The sequence below is a fragment of a genome, unplaced genomic scaffold, assembly GCF_019419815.1.
Source record: "Pyrus x bretschneideri cultivar Hongxiangsu unplaced genomic scaffold, Pyrus_bretschneideri_v1 Contig9, whole genome shotgun sequence".
In the NCBI taxonomy this organism is placed as follows: Eukaryota; Viridiplantae; Streptophyta; class Magnoliopsida; order Rosales; family Rosaceae; genus Pyrus; species Pyrus x bretschneideri.
In genome coordinates, this window is record NW_025999831.1 from 7,218,166 (window position 1) to 7,245,791 (window position 27,626).

The 27,626-nt window shown below is 36.7% G+C and overlaps 1 protein-coding gene across 1 annotated transcript; it reads right to left on the reverse strand.

The window, feature by feature from the left end:
- Positions 1–331: 331 nt before the first annotated feature.
- On the reverse strand, positions 332–3,326 carry LOC125473523 (cation/H(+) antiporter 4-like). The gene is made up of 3 exons (XM_048576433.1): positions 3,042–3,326; positions 1,737–2,747; positions 332–1,453 (listed from the first exon to the last, which is right to left on the reverse strand). The coding sequence occupies exons 1-3, from the start codon at positions 3,324–3,326 to the stop codon at positions 332–334; spliced, it is 2,418 nt and encodes an 805-aa protein (XP_048432390.1).
- Between the last annotated feature and the right edge of the window lie 24,300 nt (positions 3,327–27,626).

Below are 27,626 nucleotides of genomic sequence, written 5' to 3' on the forward strand. Positions count from 1 at the left end.
AAAACAATTGGAGAGTTACTGCCCAAAAAAAAGAACAACAACAACAACAAAAGGAATACTATAAATCTTAATCCCCAAAATTGGAAGTTGAAGCACTGGAGCCAGAATGTTCACATATACTAATTAGATCCATCACCGTGACCTAGCGTTTTTGTTTGATTACTGATTTTTTTTTTCTTTCCATTTTAATACATTCGATATTTCTCTTCTAAACTAGGCTAAGAGAATTGAACTCAGAACGTAGTGGATTGGACAATAAGAACACACACACCAGAGTAATCCACTACTTGGAAACAAAATCGTGCGCTTTTGCTGGGAAATTGAAGACTGACTATGTGGTTTGTTGTTGTTGCACCACAAAGATTGAAGATCTGCACCAGAAGTCGTCCGAGGCAAGCATGTCCCCAATAATACCAAGCTCTGGGAATTCACTCCATTCATCAAGCCCTGAAGTTTGAGGACTTTCCCAATGTTTTCTTCTTCCAACAACGAAAAGGTCGTATTCGTTCAAAATACTCCGAAGTATTGACACCGTTTCGGGTCCATTTTTTGCAATCTTCTCTACATAAAATGCTGATCCGCAAGCATGAACATAGCCTTCCCTATACTCTCTTAAGCTCTGCAAATCAACTATCCTATCCCAGTTAGTGGCCTCACAGTCTCTCGAGGTTGTGAGATAAAAGACGGTCAGGCTGATGCTTGGATCCGCTGCCATCCTTAGTGTTAAGGCTAATGCCTCCCTATCGTCTTCTCCTCCCAAGAAGATCAAGGCGACTTTGTATTGTACTGCTTCAGATGATGAGTTTTTTTCCAGTGCTAATTGTCTTAGAGGTCCACGGTTGATAAGAATCCCAACAGAACATGGTGCTCTTTCGAGAACACTGATATTTAAGGACCTTATAGCCCTATCGTCGGACTTGATGGAGCCATCAAGAGTCCAGTGTCGATGGAAGGGGAGTATTATGAGAGACGTGGCTCGGTCAAGGGCAAGGGTGCATGTATCCTCATGCATTGATTTGGCTGGAGAAATGGCTGTGAAAGGTTGTACGGTCACTGCTTCACTGAAGTCCCGCTCGAACTGAAGGAAAGAAAGAAGCATGTCCTCCGAGTACGAGCAATTGGAGAGTGTCTTGGTTTGCATTCTGTGGGAAATGAAGATAGGGGCAGCTTGGCCAAACATCTCAATGAGGTGAAGGACATAAAGGGAAATGGGGCTCTCTTTAGTTGGACAGCAGGCATCCAAAAAATTGATGACGGCTGAAATGTTGTTTTGCTTGTGAATGCATGCAAGTATGCGGAGCTCTGAGTTGGGTTTCAAACACGCTACGTTTCTTTGCTCATATCCTCCATACTTCTTTGAGGATATGTTGAAGTGTTTCAAAAGCAATGACACAACGCATGCGATCATTAGGATACCAAGTACGTTAATGGCATAAATCTCTTCATTCAAAGGCTGCATACAAGCAAGTAGGCAATATAAGATGATATACCAAGTACATTGCACATTATAGAAAGCAAATAGGCAATATAAGATGATATATAAATGAGCGCTGCTATTTGGACCATATTGCTGACTACCTCTTTAATTAGTGTTTAAGGTGAGTCGTGCATGTATTGGAGAGATAATTAGCAATGTGGTCGATAAATGTGGTATAAATATGTAGCAATATTGTTCTAGACTTAGATAGCTAGACAGACAGACAGACAGACAGACAAAGAGATAGATAGATAGATACCATATCTTTGGTGACGGTGCTCAAGGAGCCCAAGTCCACGACACCTTTGCAGCACATTATGAGAGCGAGTCCCAAAGCATCCATTAGAGGCATGTCACAGTAAAGTGCAGTTAATAAACTGCCTCCAAATTTGGAGAGAGTAGACACAATGAGGAGGACAAGACTAGGAATTGCAAATTTTCCTTTAAACTTGATGTCTTTGGGATTCATGAGCCACACATTGGAGGTTACAAAGAGTGGAAGAAGAATGTCGGACACCATGAAATCGTAGCACTTGACGAGAGAGGAGCCGAGCGGGGGTCCTTCCGGGACAGCTAAGCCCAAAACGAAAGGGCCAAAGAAAAGATATTGATTAAAATAGAACGAAAATAGGGCTGAGCATAAGACCCCAATCAAGATGATAAGAAGGTAGCCGTTGTGAACAGGCTGGCCTTTGGGCGTCTGTCTGATGATCCAATACATAGCAGGGCGTGCCCCAAAGTAAACAACAAGGATATAACCGAGCACGGCAATTGTGTTGCGAAAAAATCCGCCCTCCTTTCCAGTGCTCATCACCAGTTTGGTAACAGTTCGAAGAGACAAACCCAAAATGTCAGACACAATAGACGAGGAGAGTGCTAAGCGGCCAAGTTCCGAAGTGAGGAGTTTGAGGTCCCCGAGGAGGCAGGCAATGACGGTAAATGAAGTCTGCGCGTTTGTGACTACGGCTAATGCAAGGGCCTGTAAGTCATTTTGCTCTAACTCCCAGTTAAGAAAAACACCTCGGGTTCCAAGAGTGAACAGACCGATGCATAAAGGCACTAGCAAGGAGCCAGCCCCGGTGTACAAGGCCTTCCTCCCTGTTCTAAGTACAATGCCGATGTCCATTTTCACTCCCATCAGAAACAAAAACATGCAGTAACCCAACACCGTTAACGTCCCCATCACGTCCTGACTCACAATGTCGTACATGACTTTTTCGTATCCAGGCCATATACTCCCCAACATCCCTGGACCGAGGATTATACCTGCCTGCACAAACATATACACGTACACGTACGTACCATTAATATAACAAAACCATGCATATTGATAATCATGACCTCTTCGAACAAATTGGAGGCTCGTATGTATTATTACTTACAATTAATAGTTAATCAATTAGACGACGTACGTACGTACGTGCAATAGCATATTGGATAATTATATATAAAATTAAATTAGAAGAAACTTTAACTATGATAAAGTTAAATTTGAAATGCTTAGAATTAAACAAAGAGAATAAATGATCAAACGAGAATGTAGGATGATGATATGTCTACTTACCAGCATCTGAGTGACAAAGATGGGGATTCCAAAGCACCTAAGAGCGAGATGAAGGAACTGGGTGAGGAAAAAAGCCAAAGCTATTTGCTCTTCGAGGACTGACAACGTAGCACTTGAGAGTTTTTTGACGCTCAATGGACGAGAAGCAGAAAAGGGTGATTCATCATCTACCTTAGAATTTCTCCAATAACCGCTTGAATGAATGTTGGGAGGGAGCGAGATGCAAACAAGGGCCTGATGGTCCCGCGTTACGTTTAACGCCAACAAATCTTCAAGAGACTTCATGATTCAGCAATTTGTATCTTTCTATACCTCTCTCTATACACACAGAAGCGAAAGTACGGTGGACAGATTTCAGAGAAAGATCAAATTATGCCTAAACCCTAATCTACGTACATATCAATTATGGAGATCTATCAAGCGAGCTAGGGATGGATCGAATTGGTTCAAAAAATTAATTTATGAATCAAATGATGGTATGGTAATTAACAAGCATCTATGGCACTCCAAGTAGTCATAATTTATATACAAAGTTATATGTTAAACGGTAGCACGCAGCAATGACGAATAACTAGCTAGTGTTGCCGCGTTGGTTTGTTTTCATCACTAGTTAGCTTTAATCTTGTTAATTGGTATTAACATCCTCCGATATGTATGTAAGGCTGTAAGAATCATGAAGGATTTCAACAAATGATAACCACACATGCTGTTGCAAGCAACAAGTGCTATATAGGTTTATATAAAAAGAATAAACAATAAATAAATAACAAGAAGTGCCATCTACGTACGTCTACTCATATTATTTAAATTCTTGATAATATGGATTAATTAGTTATTCCCTTTATTAATATCTTGTAGCTCCTGAGGTTAATGTTTGTTATATATATTCTAGAATTTTATTTTTAAGAAAATATCTTCTAGACTCTAGGGATTTTTCTGTTTGTTTTAAAGAGTTTGGTCTGAAGCATCGACTTATTTGGTTGTTGGTTACTACGATTTGACAATCTTACTAGTGTGGTGTTTGCAACGAGAGTAATATGAGACCTGATTCTCTCTGATGAGTTACCTCTTCTAATGTTTCGTTCTCTTATTTCTCCCTTCCTAATTTGCTAAAAACTATCCATGAACTTAAGAAAGTTCAAATTATATAATTCTATATACTAATAAGCAATACTATAACTTGATGATTTTCTTTGGGATTAAAAAAATAAAATAAAATAAAAAATAAAAAAATAAAAAAATAAAAAACTTGATGATTTTCATTGATATCAATGTCATCCACAACGATGGAGAATAAATATAAAAGAGTGCTTCACGGAAATTATTGATACATTCCAACTTAAAATGTTCACGTGTACATTCACATCTAGATGTGATGGTCGACACCAAAAAAGATAATGAAACTATAATGTGTAGTTGATATATAAAGTGCGAATAAATGAAACTTGAATTAAATAAAACAAGAGTGTGCAAGTCAGCAGGTGGAACCGTTATTACAGAATAACAATGTTAGAGCATACGTGCAGTAAAATAGAAGCACTTGCATCCTCTAAAGAATAGATATTATTATAGAAGATAAAGTTTGCCAACTTTGACAGAAGTACATGTCAGCTAAGGCTAAGATTCCTCATCCTCAAAAGCTCAACCTAGGTCCTAGAAGGGTGAAAAATAAAGATCTGGATTGTCTACCCTCTCCATCTCATACTCTTTCCATTCCCTCTTATTTTTGTGGTCACGGTTAAGTCACGTCAACATTTTATATTTTTATTGTTTTTTGTCTTATTATTTCTATAAAAAAAATCAATATAAAATGTTGATGTGACTTAATCGTGACTACAGAAATAGAAGAGGATGGGAAGGGTATGGGATGGGAAGGGCAGACAATCCAGATCAAAGAAATAGAGGTGAGCAGGCCTTTAAAATTAAAGTTTTGTAAAATCGTCATTTTATGAAAGTTGTAACCCTTCACTGTAAAACAAGTATAGTTTTCAACATAAATTACTACTAAGGTATACTGTATAGTACCCAACAAATATAGTATATCAAGGATACGGGGTACGTATACAACATTTATAATAAAGTAAGGAATGGTCATTAAACTACGTAAGCACACAGGTTATGCAAAAAGTAGCTACATTAACAGGTCGGCTGTAAATTTACATTCTATTACTACAATCACATGAAGTTAGCACTAAGCACTGCATACGAGTCCCTACTTGCCTAATGCATTAGCATTTACTTTGGATCTAAAGTGAATGTAAACGGTGCATGTGAACATATACGTGAAGTTGGTCCTTGGCCCGGACAGTACCACCAAAAGTGACATTGTTTGTTGAATCTATTATTTGGACAAGATGCGCATTTTAAGAAACTAATTTCAACAATTCAACTGTCAAACTTGTTTGTATGAATTCCGAAATAGCATATGCCAAAAATCACAAAAAAAAAAAAAAAAAAAAAAACAAACAAACAAACAAACAAACAAACATTCAAGGATTAGGCAAGGGAATGAAATTCTTAGACGGCTACAAACGAAAAATCACAATTAACAGTTATATGACCACTGATATTGATGATTTTTCTGTAAGACGGTAATTGAGAGCAAATCACATACGGAATTGATCTGATCATCAGATTCGATGAACTTTAGAGTGTTTAAAATTAGGCTTATTTTTAGCTACACCCCCTGGAATTGGATTTTAATCTCACTTTACTCCCTATAACTCAAAAGTCACCACTTCACTCCCTGAAACTCAAAGTTCGCTCGACTTTGTCTTCTTGATTTTGATCCCATTTTGCCTCATGAAACTTGAAGGTCGTCTCTATAAAACTCAAAATTTGGTCCACGTTGCCTTAAATCTTTAATTTCTTATGTGGATTTGATTTGGGACCATTAGGCTACTCAATTTTTTTTTTCATCTCTTCAATTTCTTTTAAACTTAATATTCTCTGTTTGTTGAATGTTAATGCATAAAAGAAATTTATAATCAAGTTTATTGCACACGTGACATAGTCTTATTAGGTGTTGAGTCCCACGTATATTTTAGGAGGCGACCTATAAGATCCAAGGAGAAGAGAGAGTATACAAGTCAAAGTTCAACGAACTTTGAAGAATAAAGTGGTGACTTTTGAGTCACAGGGTCCAAAGTAAGATCAAAATAAAGTTTCAGGAGGCGTAACTAAAAATAAGCCTTGAAATTAAATTAGAAAAGTAAGGGGATAAACAAACTTTTTACATTTGCCCGACGAATTAGGTACAAGTCATTGGGTAAACATATCGTGGAGCAACACTCCTAAAATTTGTCAGGCCAACCTAAAAATTTTTGTCAGAAAAATTTGCCACTAGGATAAAAGGTTGCCTGACGAAGGACAATGTGGGGACGGGGTGGATGTACGGTAGTGGGCTGTGGGGGACGGTGTGGGGTGGTGGACGAAGGACGGGGTGGGTGGTTACAAGGGTGGGTTTAGGGGGTTTAGGAGGATGGGGATGGTGGGCTTATGTGGTTTGTGAAAATAGAGAATATTATTATTTTTGTGAATATTTGGAGGATTTGTAAATTTGTAAATATTTATGAATATTTGTAGGATTTGTGAGTTTGTGAATTTGTGAATATTTATGAATATTGGTAGGATTTGTGAATATATAAGATTGTGCATATTTTGTGACTTATGTGAATATTGTGATTTTTGTGAAAATAGAGAGTAAGTAATATGGTGAACATAGTGAATATTGTGATTTTTGTGAAAATAGTGAATATTGTGGAAATAGGGAATAGGTAATATTGTGAAAATAGTAGGAAAGAAATTAAATCTTTGGGAAAGAATTTAAAATTTTAGAAAAGAAATTAAATTTGTAGAAAAGAATTTGTACAAAGAAATTAATTTGTAGAAATTATTGTATTTTATTTTACACAGATGTCATCGCAGTTGATCACTATTGGCCACTGATCTGCCTCTGCTTAGGGTTCAAACGGGTACCCAGCACCACCCAAGTGATCATTATCGAGTTGATGGTCGGGCTCAGTACTTCTGGTGCATCAAAGATGGTGACCTGCTCTGGCAGACGTCCTCAAAGCTGAAGACGACATATCTTTGTGGCAGCAAGCAAGGGTAACCGGGAAGCGAAGCCGTACCTTCATCACTATGGTTCTCAACCCATTTCTTACTAGGTTAAGAAACAACGTGCAAAGGGTTTGCATTTCCCATGAAGGGGAGGCTTGAGGATATGCATGCCAGTAATGGCAACTAGGTCGTTGATGACATTTATGTAAGTATTCTGTTTTACATTTTAAATTCAAATTTTATTACACTAAAAAGTATTTAAATTATGATAGATAATCTTAATTTTATTTTTTTTGTAAGCTTTTATGTTGTAGAAGAAGGACGAGTACCTCACCAACCTTTCTTCTGCAACAACCAAACATGTCAATGGAAAAGCTGATACTTGATGCTAAGGTGTCTTTATAGTTACTGATGGACGAGGTTGGTCGACAGAAAGGAGAAGAATTTTGCAGCTTAGGAGCAAGTCCGGTTCTGGACCTCGAGGGGACTTTTTCTTCATCTAGCTCTCCTTCTCCAACCGGGACATCTTTTAGGTTGCAGCAGTTGGTGATAGAGCTAGTGTGCCAAAGAGAAAAAGTTGTGCCTCAAAGAGAAGAAGTTTTGTTGCCTTATCTGGCTACCACACAGCCTAGAGTTGACATCTAACTAAACCCACTCAGTCGATTCTTAGGACCCCATTGCTTAAAGCTGTCAGTAGCCAACTTTCCTTTTGGTGCTCAGGAGGCGCTTTATGGGAAAACGCTCGGCTTGACAACTAATAAGATATTGGGAGGTCATAGGCTCCCTAAAGCACTTGGTTTTGCCTTTCCTTTGGGTCGCGTTTGGTACGCGGGACGGGACGGAACAGAGTGGGACGAGGCGTTCCGTCCCGCGTTTGGTGCGCCTAAAATGAGTGGAATGCGCTGTTCCACGGAACAGATTTTGGATGATTTTTTGTTCCACACCCCCACCCTGGAACGTGTTGTTCCACGTCTGTGGGACAGAAATTTCCAATATTTTTAGACAAAAATGCCCTTGGTCTTTTTCAAAATTTACAACTTCAAAATCAGTTTACAAACCCTAAAAACAAAATCTCTTCTTCTCAGCCGTTTCTCTTCACCTCTGCATCCTTTTCCCCTTCGCAACACCTTCCTGCTCATCTTCTTCTGTGCAGCCTCGCAACCTTCCTCCTCGTCCCCTTCGCAACCTTCCTCCTCGTCCTCTTCCGTGTAGCAGCTCTGCGAACTTGGTGGTCCTCAGGTATCTCTCTCTCTCTCTCTCTCTCTCTCTCTCTCTCTCTCTCTCTCTCTCTCCTCTGTATTTTTGGGTAACTTGAATGTTTGAATTGGTGATCACAAAATCAAGATTTGTTTGTCAGTTACAGTATTAATAAGTGCCTGATTTCATTTGTAAACTATTTCTGTTTACAATAAATGTGGATTGGTAATTATTGGATTTATGGATTCGTAGTTTATTTCCCAGCTGAATTAGATAATTTTGGTTTTGATTATTTATGTTGGTTGGTTTGCTTTAAGAAAATTGTTTTATTATTTAATTAGTAGTCGATTCTAATTTGGAGAAAATCTTGTGATAGGGTTATTTGGATAATAATTGATTTTAGGTTCTGGGTTATTTATGTTGGTTGGTTTGCTTTAAGAAAATTGTTTTATTATTTAATTAGTAGTCGATTCTAATTGATTTTAGGTTCTGGGTTTCTCTCAGATTTTAATATTTTTATGGGTTTGCGATTTGAACGGAGGATTTGCATTTTGGGTTTAGCTAAGATCAACAGAGAAGGAAAGGGGAGTTTATTAATTCAAATGTCGAATTGTCGGTTTCGAATGAAGAGGAAAAGGACAGGGTAAAGAATTAGTGTTGAGTGGGATCTTGGGGTTTCACTCGTATGGAATTTTGTTTAATGCTGTCTGGTATACATGTTTCGAGCTAGCCGGCCTTCAACCTCAAATTAAGGGTCGTGCTTCAAGGAAATTAAGACACCGACAAACCATTTCTATATGATTTTTTTTAATTTTTAATTGACTGATCATTCTTTTCCTGCTAATAAAGTACTACTGCTACACTTGCGGGTTTTCACAGTACTGTTTCTAGTTCTCTCTTTGGTTAGACTTGGGTATTATTAATAAGTGAAGCTTATCCAAGTTAAGTTAAAAGTATAAATATCACTTTCAAATAAACAGGACTGATGAAATCATAATAATATTCTCTGATTTAGCAAAATAAATAATAAACCACATGCATGAACTTCACATAAACACACACACGCGCATGAGAAAATTGAGAAATGAAGAATTATAGTATATACATGGAAAAATGTATATGAAATGGTACGTAAAATGAAAATTAAAAAGTAAAAACTATTTGAAGTTGTTTTGATTTTCAAAATTTTGCTTCATATAACAACCCAGTAAAAAATATTACAAACAGGCATCTAGGGATTGACTATGCTTGGTTTTTTGTTCTGTCCTGTTTCTAATGACTTGGCCACTGACAATCATTTAGCAGTCAATGCATCTTTTTATTTCATTTTCTCCAGCAACCAAGAGAAGGGTATCGAGTAGTAGAGCAGTAGAGCAGGCTTTTATTAGCTGGCCTCTTTGCTATGGATTTTGGGTTGATTTTGGTTCGTTTATTAGTAGTAGAGCAGGCTTTCTGCTATTATACATCTGCTTAGAGCAGTTGGTTGTTTGCTTTGAAGAATATTGATTCACTAAAACACCTAATTTGGTATATATCTCCCATTCAATTCAATTTCTGAATTGGTATTATTATGAATTTAGAAGGATGACATAAAGCTGGCTTATGTGGTTAAATATAATTTCATGACGTTTTAGTGCTAGGTTTAGATCAAATGTTTGGATTAGGCCTAATGAAGGGACCAATTCAGTGTTCAAGAGCTTGTAGATATAACAGAATTCGTAGAAATGTACTCTCATCTTTGAAAAACGATAAACGAGACCAATTTTTCTCTATAGGAGGATGACATAGGTATAGGGATGTCAAGATTTGGACTCTTTTCTTGTAAGGACAAAACACTCATATGCTCTATCTATGAACCACTAATATGATCTTCTTAATAAATATTGATTTGTAAACTGTGAAAGTTCGAGTTAGGTTTTTCTTTTTGTAACAACCAACAAACATCTGAAAACTGCCCAGTTAAGGTCCTCTTTTGTGTGGGTGAGTTTATTAGGGAATAGGATTTTCTTTCCTCTCTCTCAAGCCCTACTCTTGATTTTCGGAGTTTCTGTTTTACGTTTTTTTAATGGTTTATTGATAAAATATAAGGATTTGCCTTTGCAAAGAAACTGTCGGTGCATTTGAAATATAGTGAAAAGATTAGGTTGTGAAAGAGAAGACTACTAGGGAAGTACAGGAGTTATGGTGCTGATTAGTCCTCAAAACAAGTGAAACCATTATTGTTGTTGTGCAAAAATATAAACTGTGTGAGTGCAGTTGTTTTAAAATTATTTGCGTGTGGTTTTTTATAGTTTTGCTTTTTTCCAGTTTGGATTAAAATGGATATTTTAGTCATTTTAATCTTTTGGTTCTGTTCCGTCCATGTGCTACCAAACGCAGGACGGAACAAGTGTCTTGTTCCGTCCTGCGCGTACCAAACATAACACAGAACATCTGTTCTGTCCCGTCCCGTCCCGTTCCGTCCCGTCCCGTCCCGTCTGCGTACCAAACGCTACCTTGTAGTCGTGTTCCTTTGGGCCTGTATTCTTTTGGGCCTGCATTCCTTCGGCCCTTTTTTTTTCTAGTGGGCTTGTCGGGGTTGGAAAGAACCTTACGTTAACAAGTCGCCAACTCATTGCCCAAGAGTTCTTCCTCGAGAAGAGAGTTGAAAATGTTCATCGGGACCTAGAGATGACACTTCGAAATTGCTGTAAAATATCTAAAGTGAGGACCATGCTGGTCAGAATTTTGACGCTCGGTTCAGAATTCCATTGGTCTCCAAATTAGAAGGTGGGAGATTAGGCCAACCTGGAATATGTGCTTGCTGAGTACATGTCTACACCCAAATAAAAATTGATGTTTTCATAAGGAAGTGTCAAATCGTATACAAGGAACATGGGATACAAAAATGTAATAAGAGAAGCACATAGAAAAATTAGTCGTATCAGTCGTATTGTTGAATTTGGAATGAAAAAAAGAGTAATGCTTTCTAGCACAGGACATAGAATAACATCACTTAGATTAGAATAGCATTCACAGAAGTTATTTGATAGAGTTATATCGAATATTGGGAAGATTAGTTGACAACAATAAAAAGATGGGCTGGGTTGGTGGTAGGGATGGCAACGAGACGGATTGGGTTCGGATGTGTCATCCCCAAACCCGAACCCATAGAATCCCAGAACGAGTTTTCCCCATAACCGAACCCATCGGGTGATGGATTTTTGATCGAGAAACGGTTTTCCCCATTATGAGATTTATATATTTATTTATATTATTAACTAAATGAAGAATATTAAAAAAAATAAAAAAAGGCATTAAATAAATTGCTATTATTAATACAATTGATACAATGCATCTAATAAGTAATATTAAAAAATTCTATTACCATGAAAACATTTACACTCTTAAAAATTATAAGCATATAATTCCTATTATTAATGATATAAAAGTAAATAATTAACTTCATATTTAATAATGCATGATTATTAACAACTCATTTTCATATAATAAATATTTATAGAAGAAATGGTTTGGTTTCGAGTATGAGTTTGGGACAGATACCCCAATAACCATAACTAAACCTAAAACCGAAAAATTTACCCGACGGTTATTCATATCCATAAAATATCTGAAATTTTATACCTAAAACTGAACCATTTGAATCGATTACTTATAGAGATCGAATTTGACGGATTAAATTGTCATTCCTAGTTGGTGGTGGAATTGGCGCATATTCGCATTAAATGAACCTCAAACAGGCATGGCTTCGTAAGCTCATTTCACGTCTCGTCCTGTTCAAAAACAAAGCTACCGAGACATTCCGTGTCATCATCTAATCATTTGGGTGCCTCTCTTTGGACAGCGGGATCATCCGGTCGTGTCTATATAATGCATTTTATATAGTGACTTCTGATAGCTTCCAGAAATCTCTGACATTCTGCCGCCGATCTTTCAACAGGTTCGTTTCCTGGGATTTGGATCCTTTTCTGAGCTAATGGAGAGGATCTTCCTCATCAATCATCATGGATCGTTAGATTTTTATTTAACGGCTACAAATAGGGAATCCCTTTAAATCAGTACCATGACCCGCCGACGGGGACCAACCTTGGCAAACTCAGGTAGCTACGTAGGATTAGGTACGATCTACTACCTTTGTAAGCATGCCAAAACCTTCTTAGTTTTGTCGAGCGCCTTAGGACCTGTAGCATTTAGGGCATAATTGTGTTTACCTCACCCTTCTAAGACTGGGCATATTTGTAGATCCCGAGCGTGCATTATATCAAGTGTCTCAAATTGGGAAAATGATGACAGAAAAATTGCTGACTACGAGCGCTCGCTTGGCTGCAAGAGCATTGATTATGATGATCTTAAGGTTGCTGCCGTTGCGCTCGGGGGCGATATGTCAGTCGGCTTGGGTCGTAATTTTATACACCAGCCAGCAATCTGACCGCTGTTGATCGACATAAAAGATTCATAATCCTCTATTGCTAGCGATGAGTCTACCTCTGGGTACCAGGAAGGGGACCTCGAGTCGGACGCAGATCGAGCGCCTACTGTAGAGAAGGGAGATGAAGATTCACTCGACACTTCCGATTACTTGAGGGTTTCTTCACCTCTGGTAGATATACTAGACTTGGATGATTGGGGGAATCTCATCCCTATCAACATATAGAGAGGGGCCCTAGGAGCCCTTATGTTCTTACCGCCTCGGAGTTCTGGTTGACCCTACTACTCCGATGTGTTGGACCACAACATTGACCATAGTGTTAGTGCTATGACTCAACCGTGGTTAAAGGAGATGAGGAGTCGGTATCGCATTCCGATCGACGTCGTTCTCCGTGGGCTGGCACCGGGAGAAATGACTAGCCGACCGTTGCATGGTTGGGTGGATTTTTCTTCTGAGCTCTTGAAGTCTTGCGTCCGACTCTTCCTTCATTCTTTTATAGGGTTATAGGGTTGCAGTCCACGTGGGTCTGGCCTTTCACCACCTGAACTCGAGCACTACACACTACTTCTTTAACATGTACGTCGACTAGATGGAGCATCACCAGGTAGAGCCCAACTTGAACTTGATCATGTACTGTTACAAGTCGAGTAACAGTCTTGATCAAGGAAGGTTTTGCCACATGCGACGGTCATGTCTACCGTTCACCGACAACCTCTCTAACCAGAAGTCGAACAGGAAAATTGGTTGGTTTCTTGTCAGTTGCAACTAGGAGAGTTGGTTGATAGGATTTTTACCACCTGCAAAAATAAAGATAAAAATACTAAAAATACTTGTAAAAGTACAAAGTTGTTGTAGTATAGTGGCTCAAGTAAGGTCGTTTTCCACATAGATTGAATGAATAATTTAGGGACATTTCCAACATGAGATTGAAGGTATGAGATTTTGAGTTAAGTTATCAAATTAACTGTTTTGAAGTTATGAGCTTTTAAAGTTAAGTGTTGACAGTTTGATGATGATTTTTTTTTTTTTAAATTAATAAGTTTAACTTTTTTCTGTAATACGTATTTCGAAATAGCTCTCGGAAATTTTTGTTTGGTAATAAATGCATGGTAATATGCAAACTGAACCAAATCACGCCAATATTGGTGAATCGATATCATCGGGTTAAAACCATTTTGGTTCCGTTGTGATTTGAAATTTAGACAAACCACAATGTGTGATTTGGTCCACAGGTTGTACCCAAATTGAACTAACCCTAACTGCGCCTAGTCTTACTCAAAGCTTAACTCGTCACCTTCAACCAAAATCCTCAAAGGGCAGATATTGTCAATTAGAATTACAGTTTAGTGATATTCGTCTTCACTTTTCAATGAGAGGTTTAAAGTTCAAATCTTGTGAAGATGAATTCATTACAAATTTATTCCCCTGCTAATTGGTGCATGTCTTAGGACGAGTGGTGAATTAGCTGCCATATATTTCATGAATTGGATTGGTATATTGTGTATTTCGACCATAACCCATATGTTAAACCGATGATTTCCGTGAGTTTCAGAGAATTCGGTTTGGAATTTGCAGAGAAGGAAGAAGATGAGAAGTCTGTAATGCAGTACGTTGCTCCTAGGTCTCTTCTCCTCCTTTCTGACTAACAAGCCCAAACAAGTGCATTTCATTCGCCTCCTCCTTTAGGTCGATTTTACCAATTCACAAGCAGAATGAAAGTGAAAAATGAAAACAATCACTTGTTAATTATTTCATTATCAGCTCATTTATATGATCTTTATTACATTAAAAAAAAAATCTGATTGGTCAATCATCTTGAACAGAATTTTAAAAGGAAAACTAATGAAAATGACTTGAAAACTTTGAGTTTTAACGATAAGGACAAAATAAAGGGTGAATAGTAGTAGACTTGACTTTTTAGTGTAAAAATGTGGTTTTTCGTTAAAGTGAACAGTACCGCAGACTTTTCATTAAAACTCCCAATTTTAAAAGGTGAGACGAGTTATGATAAGTACAAGAAATTATGGAAGATATTACAAGTTAGCCCTCTCTTTTATGAAAGGAAATAATTACCTCCAACTGTGTGGAATTTTAGGGAAGGGGTGTACTATTCTTTGAAACTTGAATTCATGAAAGGAGATTCATTTCTACACTCCCTTTTGATAAAAACGAGTGTTTTCTTTTAATTTTTTTTCTTTTTACTAATATTAGAGGGAGAGGAAGTGTTTGAAACTATTATAATAATTTAGAAGAAGGAAGAGTTTCAAACCTGACTCATGGGTAGAAACCTAATACCATATCCATTAGGATATTGGATTACATGTAACAAAAGAAAAAAAAAACGTGGAAATAACTTTCTTTTATAAAATTGAGCTCGAACAAAATTGAGCTGAGAAATCACTCCTCTTTACGAAATTGAGTTGTGGAGAAAAATTGGATGTATATGTAGGTGGCTTATTGTAATAAAATTTTATTTTTGGTCATTTTTAGTATTTTTCTAGTTAGACCATCTCTAACCCTCGTGTTAAAATGTAAAAAATTTAGCCTATAAAATTTAAATTTTAACTCAGAAACAACTTTTTTTGCTCCAATCCGTCTGGTTAAATTTTTAGCTCTAGATTATTAAAGAATGAATTTAGGCTAATTTTTTTCAAAGTAACTTAAAAAAAAAAAATTATGTCGACTACCTTTATTTAATTTTATGAACATCTTAACCTAAATATATTTAGATTCCAATAATTATTGAAAAATCACTAAACCGACACATATGAATAGTCAAGTCTTTTGTCTAGTGCACACAAATTGGATAATTAATAAACCATGGTTAATAGAAACAATAATTAATAAATTAGAAGATGGTAGAAAGAAAAATTAGAAGAATTGTAGGAGAAAAGTGAGTTTTGTGTTGATGTTTGAACAAATACATAGGTATTTGTAGTTTTTCGGAGAATTTTGAATTAAATAATTTTTTTAATTATTTTAGCCGTTGGAGACAGTAAGTTCAATTTTTTTTTATTGTTAGATTTGATCATATTAGATCTCAGCCATTGGATTCAAACAAATTTATAAATATAAAACAAAAAAATTAAATATAGTCCGCTAGATAACCAACGACCCATTTAAATTGTGGTCGTAGGATCTGAAAAGGAGTCGTTGGGCTCTTTACTGCAACCAACAAGTGGCCAACACAACCTACATGGGTGTGGCACGCATCCTTTGCGCGATTATTGTTCAATTGCTGGTCTTCCACTCGCAAGTGGGCCAGTCCACTAAAGAAAACCTATAACTTTTGCTAGAATTTGCACAATTTTTTAGTTTTAACCCATAACACCATTTTGGGCCAAAAGGAAATTAAGGTTAAAACAATTATCTAATAATTAAAGTTTTATTGAATAAATTTGCTAATGTTATCAAGCCAATATTTATTGTTTTTTGTGGTTATGAAGAACATACCCATGTTTTCAGTTTGAAGAATATATCATGTGACAACTTGTCCCTAATTTTACGATTTTATAAATTTTAAAAGAGTGATTTGACGAAATGCCCTAGAGGCTAGATTTTGACTTTCGTTGATCGCTATTTCATGACGTGTACAAGCTACTATTTAAGCGTATTCTCGAAGTACTTGATGATACGAACACGTAGCTGCAAGTGGAATCGAAATCAAAACTACGGTTAAAATTTTATGAAACATCAAATATCGAGAACAAATTGGTAATTTCATGTTCAGAGACATTTTGTATTGTTTTCTAAGACATGTGGGGCCCACGCCCCATTCCTCCATAACTCTTTCGTGTCTCCTTTCTCTCGGGACTATCTTTCTCTCTCTCATTATTATTCTTAACACTGACTCACTTCACTCATCCACTCCATGGTTGCCACATCACCTTTTTCTCCCTTTAACCCTCTCAGCCATCTCTTTTCTATCCTTCCCTAAAACTGACCATCTTTCTCTCTGTGAAGTCACTGCTGCCGTGCACTGCACCACCACAACTTCGCCGTACTCCGACGACCCTTACCACAACCATGGTATGTCCCTCTCTGTCTCGGTCTTGTTCTGCATCTTTCTCTCAAATTCTCTCTACCCTCATCGTGCACAATGACACTGCACCACCATCACTGGCCTTCTTCCTAACCTAGTGGTTAATGTCGTTAGCATGATTCCTCGAGGTACTGGGTTCGAAGGCTGGTATTGGCGATGGTGATGATGATGAATTGATGAATGGATGTTTATTATCAAGAGAAATGCTAAGGGACGCTCTTTCTCTCTCCCTCTTTCTCTCTCTATTCTCTGTGTATATAAGCATTGTGCAACCATGGTAAGTCTCGAAATCTTTCTCATTTTTCCTTTTAAACATGTTTAGGTACAATTTGTAACCTTTGTATGTGATTGGGTAAGGATTGGTGCGGATTGGACGAGGGGGAGAATTTTCCAATTTTCTGGGAAATGTAAATCGTGGTCATCCGACCACTTTCAGATCAATTTCTTGGCCAGCACCGACCATTACTGGGCTTCCAATAGGTATAGATCGATTCCTTACATTTCTATCTTGAAGTTGGTTTTTGTACCATCAAATTTGGTTAAGAAATGAGCTCGTTTGGAGCTCAGGAAGTTAGACCTGCAACCTGCAAAAACTTCAGGTTTCGTGAGGAAGGCATGTGGGTGCACGCGGGAAGCCACAGTGTGGGTCTCTTCTTAGGTTTCTCAACGTGCCGAACCCGAATCCACCCTCCATTTTTCGAAATTCGATCATTTTAAATATTTTTATTAGCCGTACTATGTATGAAAAACACATTTATACATTATATATTTACATAAATGGTTTCGTTTCCAGGCAAAACGCATCGTAAGGACTCTCGATGCTACGAGGTAGGTTTGACTCGACGACATGATTTGTGAGGGGGTCTTTTCTTTGATATATACATATATATATATATATATATATGTTTAGTTTCCATATATACATGTAATAATGAATTTTCTATATGAATGTTGTAGTTAAATTAATATTTATAGAAAATCACATAACGATGAGAATTAGGAAATCATTATAAATCCTACGAGATGCCTTAGCTAAACTTATGGCAATGAATAATGTTATGTTGGCTAGAATTATCGAATCATTGTGGTATGATTATATTTGTGTTAACTGCTCATCGTTTGCTGCACCGGTGTTAGTGCTCGCCCATGCTAGGGCCAGTCTTTCACGTGTATCTACACAATGCACCGTACACTCACTTTGGATCCATTGTAGATGCCAATCCTGTCCTAGATTGCTATAGGCAATTAGGACTCGTATGTGCTGCGCATAGTACCAGTCTTTATGTGATTGCAGTACTAGAGCGCATATCGTTGTTACACCCAGTCCAGTTCATGTCAGAATACCTCTACGTGAACTCGTGTGTCAGCATGTGTTGATGAGCAATTGATATGATATGTTTATTTATGCGAGAATATGTGATTACGGACGTCATGCATTTACTTACGAAATATTGTGCCGTATTGAATCTTAAGATAGTGTAGGTTACGGTAAGTGCTTTCTTACCATACGTAGTATTTATATTTTGGAAACTATACTTGTTTTACGATGATGGGTGATTATGTTTTCGAAAAGATTTTTACAAAACTTTATTTTAGGCCCACTCACCCTTATTTTTCGCCCCTCCAGATTGTAGTAATTGTACTTTCATATAGGCGAGGATTCTTGGCAAATCTTATTATTGAAGATTACCTTCAATGGTATAATTCTCATCCTACTCTACTGTACTTTACTTATGGTTTGACATCATGTGTGAAATAGGTTTATTCCCACTCACAAGCGCACTCTTATATTTAGGCACTTAGGTTTAAATTTATTTTCATTTTCCACATCACTACACCTTATAGCTTCGTCATCCTCCTGGTGTTGGCCTGCACAGCTCAATTTTGGAGTCCAGGTGGATATTCCGGGTCAACGTGTTTTTGTTTGGTATCAAAGCATAAGTTTGGGCAGCATTCATCACACGCATGATGTAAGCATTCTTGGTTCTTGATCCTAATTTTCGAATCTTGTCACCTCGTCAAGTATGAAAAATGTGTTAACTTTTCTATGTTTTGAGGGACTTAGACGACTTATCGACATTCTAGAACATCATTTTGGTGGACACCTTTAAACTTTAAGCGAAGATTTTCCCTGCCGAGGAAAGATGTAGATTTGAGACAAGTTTGTGGCCCTGAGGCAGGGCTATTTTACTGGTAATTGTGTAGCACTAAAGACTTTATTCATCAATTCCACTATTTTTTTTATCTCGTCATCACTATCAAATCTTTCGAGATAGGAAACCAAGAATAGTTTTGATTCCTTGGCAGCATCCGTAAGTATACCATTGGTTAGAATTCCTACGAAGTTGTAGTTTTCGTCGAAATTTCCAGAAATGTCTTGAATGACAATGGGGTGCTAAAGTGGTAGCACTCAAAGGAAAAACTTCTGGGGGACATTCACTTTTGATCCCCAATAGCACTAATATTCTTAAATGCACTAGTTATCATTCCGGATCTTTAGGAGGAAGATCAACCTCCGTTTAAGTCCATTCTAAGGTAAGTTATTAGCAAATTCCTTTTCTGGCCTTAGGACATTCCAACCAACACTATTCTCAGATTTCCTTTCGATGTTGTACTCGTCATTTCGACGAGCATAAGCACAAGTGCACGAGTCGTTATACCTACGGTCAGTAGAAATCCCCGAAGTAATAAGAATTTTCCTTAGAAGTAATGAACCACCCTATAGGACCAGTTCCGTACCAATCATTCGAAACCATTTACCCGAGCGGGCTCTAATTTGTAATCAACCTATTATGGCGTTACTAATTGACGATATTGTTTGACATCCAAAAGCTATCAACCAGTATTCAAGCAGTATGATTTCTAATACCGGACACAGGTACTAGTATCTGGGAGTGATACCCTTATGCCAAAATGCTGGTTTACAATTTCAAGGTAAAAAACAATATCAAAATATCATAAATGTGTTAATTAACGGCGCGATTGATAGACTGATTAACAATGACTTCCTGAACCTAAGAAATTAAAATCGTGGAAACTTAGGAGCATGCCTTGTATTAAGATAGTAAATTCATAGTTGTGTTAACCATATTACCCAGTTAGGTAACCAATACATTCTCGACCATGTTGGAAATGTGCCCTAAAACCAATCATATGATGATACTTTACGGACATTTCAAACTAATGTAGTTTAAAGGGCAAACATTATTGTTTGAGCCGTCTCATATAAATGTTATATGCTTAAACGATAAGTCCAAGGAATATGTGATTGGAAGAATGCGATCTAAAGAAGTTAGATTCATGAGACCATTCTTTCGTTGACACATCCTAAACGTTCCTGATCATAGGATTGTCAATTGGGCATTGACAGTCCGTTAAGATCAGTACGTGCTATGTCTTCTCTCAGGGAGAGTGACTAGTCTCGAGTCATTGGTGTGTGTGACATCAAGACAAGTACGTAGGTGCTCAATAGAGAATGAGTTCACTGAACACGATCAACGAAGAGTTCTCATATTCATGTCACATGAGAACTCATGGTTGGGATAATGCAAATTAGTCTTTTGACCTGAGGCATCACAGTTGTCTTGTGGTTAGGTCCTTAATCTTTGATTATGTCAACGTCACTCTATCAGGGTGTCCACGGCATCGTCGGGGTTAAGCCACTTAGCCATGGAGGCAAGTGAATGCGCAACAAGGGATCTCTAACCTTCAAACTGTTTGAGGGAGAATACTCTATGATATGATTTGGAATCTCTGGCTAGAGTATGAATGAGATGTTGGAATGCGTTCCAGATCACATTCAAGGTAATCATATAAGCACAAGATTCACATTGGATAGTAGACATGAATAAACTATCAATCCAAACAATGTGGTCAAGAGTATTGTATTAGAGAAAGACCGTATTGCATTTGTAATCCTAAACTGAATAGGTTCTCCACCTCTTCTGATTAGCTTGGGTAACCATGATATGCTGCTAGGTGTCACTCATGGTTTGTGGAAGCCCTAAAAGTGTATTATCATTAACGGGAGAATTGAAAGTAAGTTTCAATTCACAATCGATTTGAAAGAGTTTGAATCGCCCACTGCCTCGCTAAAAAGAACCTAATGGATCGTACACCGTGTAAGGTAGAGTTTGAAGATTCAACGGAGATGAGTAAGAATAATTAAATGGTTTAATTATTTATGGCAAGGATTAATTAATATGATTATTAATCAAACGAATAAGTTCGTTGAAGACCTCGGGATAGTTTTGGACCTTAAGGCCCAATGGGCTTCGAACGTCAAGCCCATTGACTTAAGTTGTATGACAACTTAATGAATAATGATTCACAAAGGCCCAAATAGCCCAATTAATCCCCATAGGCCGGCCATTTAGAGGAGGGTAGTGAACTTGGCTTAATTGCAAGTTTGCCACTCCATTGTGAGGTGGTATAAAGACATCTTTATAGCCATTTCATCCTAAGGGTTTTCTAGGGAGTAAAGATGAGAAAATAAACCTCCCTTTGCTCTCAAAGAATTCGGCCAATCTAGAGGGGAAAATCTAGCAATCTTACTTCCTCTAGATCACTCATTTCTTCTTTCAATATACCTTGGTGTGGAGACTTAGAGGTTCTCAATTTTGGGAACTTGGAGAAACCTTTTCATCCATCCAAATCCATGGATCCAAGATGCAAGGAATGAAGGCCCTCTCTTTGGGTGATTAGCCTTTGCTTATGCAAAGAGGAATCTACAAAGGTATTGATTTCTCAACTCACTTTGTTTTGAGTTGAGTCTTGATTCACCTATCTACTAGGCTTTGAATTTCATGGGTAAATGTTTTGTTTTAAGTGCATACAAGCATGATTCCGCCTTTAATATGTTAATTGCATGCTATTGATGTTGCTTAAATGAACATGTTTTTCACAAATTATCCTTCAAGTGGTATCAGAGCCTAAGTCTAGTAGTTGGTGAATCCTTTTGGGTTTTGTAGTTCATAGTTTGTGATTTGAATGTTGTAATTGTTACAAGCTTTATTCTTGCTTCTTTGAATGTAAATTTTGTTAGAAAATTTGCCATCTCAAATGTTGTAGATGTAGTTCATATGAGCATGAATAATGGAACTAAAAGTTGGTGCCAAGTGTTTTGGGATTTTCGGCCAAATCCAAAGGGTGATTTTTTGGGTTCATGTTAGGCTTGTTAAAATGGTTTTAAAGTGCTTTTTGGAACCCCTAAGTACCCTAGGATATTAACCCTCTTTTGAGTTGTGAAAATTTGAGTTTTTGATGAAAGAAAACATCCATGGAGCTATTATGAGTTTTCATGTATGTTCTTCATATTTCTTGAAGTTCTTATCAAGAACAAAAAGTTTTGAAGTTTTGATTCAAAAGTTTTATGTTTTACATAAAGTTTTGATTATTAGTTGATGGGTGATGATTATGTCAAAGATATAATTTTGATTATTAGTTAATGGGTGATGATTATGTCAAAGATATAATTTTGAATATTAGTTGATGGATGATGTTTGTTGGTAAGAAATAATTAAATGTTTTTAATTATATCAAAGGTATATTTTCTTTTCAAACCATCCCTACCATCTTTAATCTCACCCACCAAAATCCACTTACAAAATTCTTTTTATCAAAAATCTCTATGTTACTATCCTATGGCCGGCCACCCCTCTAATGGGGTGCTTTTGTGCAATTAAATAAAGTTTTGATACTTTTGTGTATTTGTATTTTGACCCAAAAGTTTGTGTTTTTGCAAAATGGCCCAAATAGAATGAGAACAAAAATTGTTTTGTCTCTTTAATGAGAATTGGATTTTCATTATATTTAGTTCCATTTAAATCAATTCTATGGATACAAAAACCAAATGAAAATGTTGCATTCAAGTTTAATTAGTTAAAAGCGTTAATTAATTAAAGAAAGGGTGATTATGAACCTTAGCCTACGATAATTGAGCTATGTGAAAGGCCGTTTCAAATTTGTTTGAACCATGGGAATGTGTAGATTAAATTTTGGTTGTAATTTGATATGATCAATTGTTGTAAAAGAGCATAAGCTCTTCTTTACTTTAAAGTAATTTGATTTGATCAATTGTTGTAAAAGAGCATAAGCTCTTATTTACTTTGAAGTACTCCTTTCTTGTTTTATTCGATATGCATGAAATTGGAGTAGTTGGGTCCAACGCCCAATAAGACAACACGCCTTAATGTGATTAAACGCGTAACTAAAATCAATCACCATCCCTAGACCGAGATTCAACACTAGGCTCGTGTTTGAATCGAATCAAAGGTTCATAGTCATCCTAAGGCCCTAAGGCAACTATATAGTCCATCAATGAATGCAAACCTTATGTTAGTAGTATCATATACTCTTGCTTTAAAAACCGTTTTAAAAGCTTAGTGGGAGTATTATATACAACTAAATCAATCAAATGGACCAATAGTTGTAATAGGATCAAAATGTTTTAATTAGATTAAAATGTATGTTTATATGTGATGAGACCTAAAACCCTCAACAAATCAATATTAAGTTGATAAGCGAGAGATGCTTTGAATATCTCTTCGTGGCCTTCCACCGTGGTAGGCTCCAATCGTTTGTGACTTGTACACCAGCTTCACCCTATCATGGGGGAGTACAAAGTGCATGCTTACACTCAGGAGGAGTCTATACGCATATGATGAGGTGAGTGTAGGCAACGAGGATAGCCAACATCGTATCATCGTGAGGTTATTCTTGAACCCCTACATGAACTAAGCATGGTGAGAATAACTTAACTAAGTGCAATAGTGCCAACATCGTATCATCGTGAGGCAACATTCTCTAGAGGCCAAACAAGATGGGTAATTACAAACGTTGTAAATGAGTAATGTGTTATTCTCTCATCATTATTTTTGCTAACCAACATCGTATCATAGTGAGGTGGGCTTGGTAATGGTGAGCCTCCCATACCCTACTAAGAGTTTCCTCCAAAACTCTCGAATTCCGATGAGGGATATGGAATTTGCCAAAAATAGTGGGTGGTGTTAATTGATTTAAAGACCCGAATCAAATAGCTTAAAATCAATCAATTTATATTCGTTATGTATTTGTTTACCAATATATTTGCAAACGCTATCCAAAACTTGACAAAGAAAAACCAAACGCTTTAATTTCCGGACTTAGTTCTACAATCCTATAGATTGTCTTTAATGGCTTGTAGATGTAACTAAGTAGTCTCATCCTCACAATCTTCCTATTGATAATGTATCATTGGAAGAATATGTTAGATAAGTCTAACATGAGAAGGACAACACTTTTAATGTCATAATTCTTCAAATACAAATGTTGTATGAAGAAATAAGAGTTGCTTTGAACAACCCTTAATCAACACAAACTTTAGTGCTTGTCTCTTTGTTACACGAATAAAGAACTTGAGAAGTAAGCACAAGGGCATGGACACTTTATGTGCCATGATTCTTCACTTACAAATTGTTGTATGAAGAAATGAGAGTTGCCTTGAACAACTCTTGAGAGTTTGTTATTATGTTTAGAACATAATGGTTGGTTGACAAAAATAGTCCATTTATATGGACTTATGATGATTTTGAATCATTGAGTGTTGAAGTGTTAAACCACTTAACGAGACGGAAACTAGGCAAGGACTTTACCTTTGTGTCCCTATCCTAATGGTTCACTAAGTTTATTGTAAACTATATAGTGAACAATAACCGCACGCTCTCCAAATCGTTTGATGTGTATAACACATTTGAAATGAGTTTCAAGAGAGATAGTGGGAGTTTAGGGACCATGACTATTGTAGTCATAAGGGAAGTCAAATGAAGAAGGCAAAATAACTCCAAGGGAACAAACTTTCTTTATGAAAGGATGGACATTGGAAGGGGTATTTGCAAGAAATGTCTTGCAAGTGTCAAGAACACACCTTTCGAAGGTGTTGTAAAATGTTCTTGAAAAGTTCACAACAGTTGGTTCTTCTACTTGAATGCATGATTCTGTATTAGTAACTATGTTTTACAATTGATGTAAAAGTGTGCTAATAAGAAGTAGAAGATTAATGAGAGAAGAGAAAGTACTTCACATTCCAAACGTGAATCGAATATAGATCTCTGCGAAAGCGGATTGTACTTACTTCCTCATATGAACTACCAAAGAAATTGGAAAATACTAAAGATTGTCTTTACATTCCAATTTTAAGGAACTTAAATCCATCACTATAGTAGAGATGGATAAATGTTTTGTTTGACAAAAACATTGTTCTTTATTAATCAATAATTAGATTATTGTAATTTAATTGGTTGTCTCTATAGTAGAGATGATGTGGTAGTTTAACTGTTTAGAATACGATGATGCTTAAAACCCAAAAGGTTGCAAGGTAGTGACTAATCCCAACTGAGTTGTGATACCTCTAAAACATAAGTTACGAGTTGGTCATAGATGGATGCTTTGGATTGTTAGATCCGGATCCAATACCTTCTTGTTAAAATTGTATAGAGGCGAAATGTTCGAATCTTTATTCTTTTGGAAAGAAGAAAGAATCACAAAGTTGTTGAGGTTAATTCACTTAGATGTTAGTGGCACTTGTCCACAACATAATATTACTCATGTTGTATGACATTCACCGAAGATCACTCTCGGTTGGACTATAGTTTATTTTGAATAAACACAAGTCCGAATACTTTGCAAAAGGTTTCAAAGAATTCAAGAAATCTAAGTAGATGAGTAAGACGTCTAAAGTATTTACCTCCTTAGATTTGATCCAAGGAAAAAGTAACACTTTAGATTAATTTCCTTGAAAAATATCAAGGAAAGTAGCATCGTAAGATAATGTATTTCTCCATTAGGAGAAGAATGAACATAAATAAGATTTAGTTCGTTGGACATTATCAATTACCCATATATATATATGATATATACTTCTAAGACATGTTAGTTGTAGAGATTCATCCATCATGGATCTTAGCAAGCTAGTGGGAGCCATAAGCGTCTTATGAGAAAAGATCAATTGTTTGATTTCTCATGAAGATGTAAAAGAATGTTTTGTTTACTAGGTTTACAAAAGATTAGTGGGAGTTGATTATATTCCTAAATTGAATATATATACATGATATATATTAATTTTGAAAATGAAAGGAATTCTTCATCGTTAAAGTTATGACTTTAAACATTCTATAATGATAGAATGTATATGGGAGACATAGTCTATATACATGGGATGGAAATCTATAATGATAGATTTCAAGATATAATTGGATTATATCAATCCCTAAAATAGACAAGAGATGCTAGGAAGTTTCTCATATGATGATAAACTTCAATTAGAATGACAATTCTAGTGAGACTAGGAAGTTGTTCTTCTCAAAGGGAATGTACCCTTTGACTCCCAAAGAAATAATGCGTAAATAGAATCCTTTATGCATACGCAGAAAGATGATTTATGTATTTCATATTGTATGAAAACATTGATATAAGTCGTACCTAGAACGGTACAAGATGATATCAGTGCAAGCCCAGGATCAGAACCATGGCAACTGTCAAGTGAATCCTTAGGTATTTAAGAAATATTAAGGATGGATTCCTCAAGAATGAGGAAGAATTAGAGTAACGTAATGGAAGCGTAAATGTATTAGATTATGAATCTAATCCATCATAGAATATCCCTTCATTATGAATGAAATGATAAAAAGATATCTCTTTATTATGACTAAAGAGATATTTGGGTGGAAACGTTAAAAGTAAATGACTTTAATGTGTTCCATCATGTATGCAAAATATATTGCCATATAGAAGCTTACAACATTGTTGTTTGGATGGGAAAGTTCATTCATGAACTCTTCATTCGGTTCCAACCAGAAAGTGTATGACACTAATGGGGCGATAGCTCAAGCCAGGGAATCAAGGTCTCATCAAGGTCCGAACTCAAATGAGAGACTGAACCACATGATTGAGAATCATGTATAATGGTGACGTCGTTATTCTCAAGGTTGCTTCTATGGATAACATATAGATATCCATTGTCTAGGCCTACTACTCAGCCATTTATGAAATGAATTACAGAAGAGGTATCATCAATGATGACTAAGCTGATTGGCTCTAGTGCAAGTGGGAGATTGTTGGAAATGTGCCCTAAAACCAATCATATGATGATACTTTACGGACATTTCAAACTAATGTAGTTTAAAGGGCAAACATTATTGTTTGAGCCGTCTCATATAAATGTTATATGCTTAAACGATAAGTCCAAGGAATATGTGATTAGAAGAATGCGATCTAAAGAAGTTAGATTCATAAGACCATTCTTTCGTTGACACATCCTAAACGTTCCTGATCATAGGATTGTCAATTGGGCATTGACAGTCCGTTAAGATCAGTACGTGCTATGTCTTCTCTCAGGGAGAGTGACTAGTCTCGAGTCATTGGTGTGTGTGACATCAAGACAAGTACGTAGGTGCTCAATAGAGAATGAGTTCACTGAACACGATCAACGAAGAGTTCTCATATTCATGTCACATGAGAACTCATGGTTGGGATAATGCAAATTAGTCTTTTGACCTGAGGCATCACAGTTGTCTTGTGGTTAGGTCCTTAATCTTTGATTATGTCAACGTCACTCTATCAGGGTGTCCACGGCATCGTCGGGGTTAAGCCACTTAGCCATGGAGGCAAGTGAATGCGCAACAAGGGATCTCTAACCTTCAAACTGTTTGAGGGAGAATACTCTATGATATGATTTGGAATCTCTGGCTAGAGTATGAATGAGATGTTGGAATGCGTTCCAGATCACATTCAAGGTAATCATATAAGCACAAGATTCACATTGGATAGTAGACATGAATAAACTATCAATCCAAACAATGTGGTCAAGAGTATTGTATTA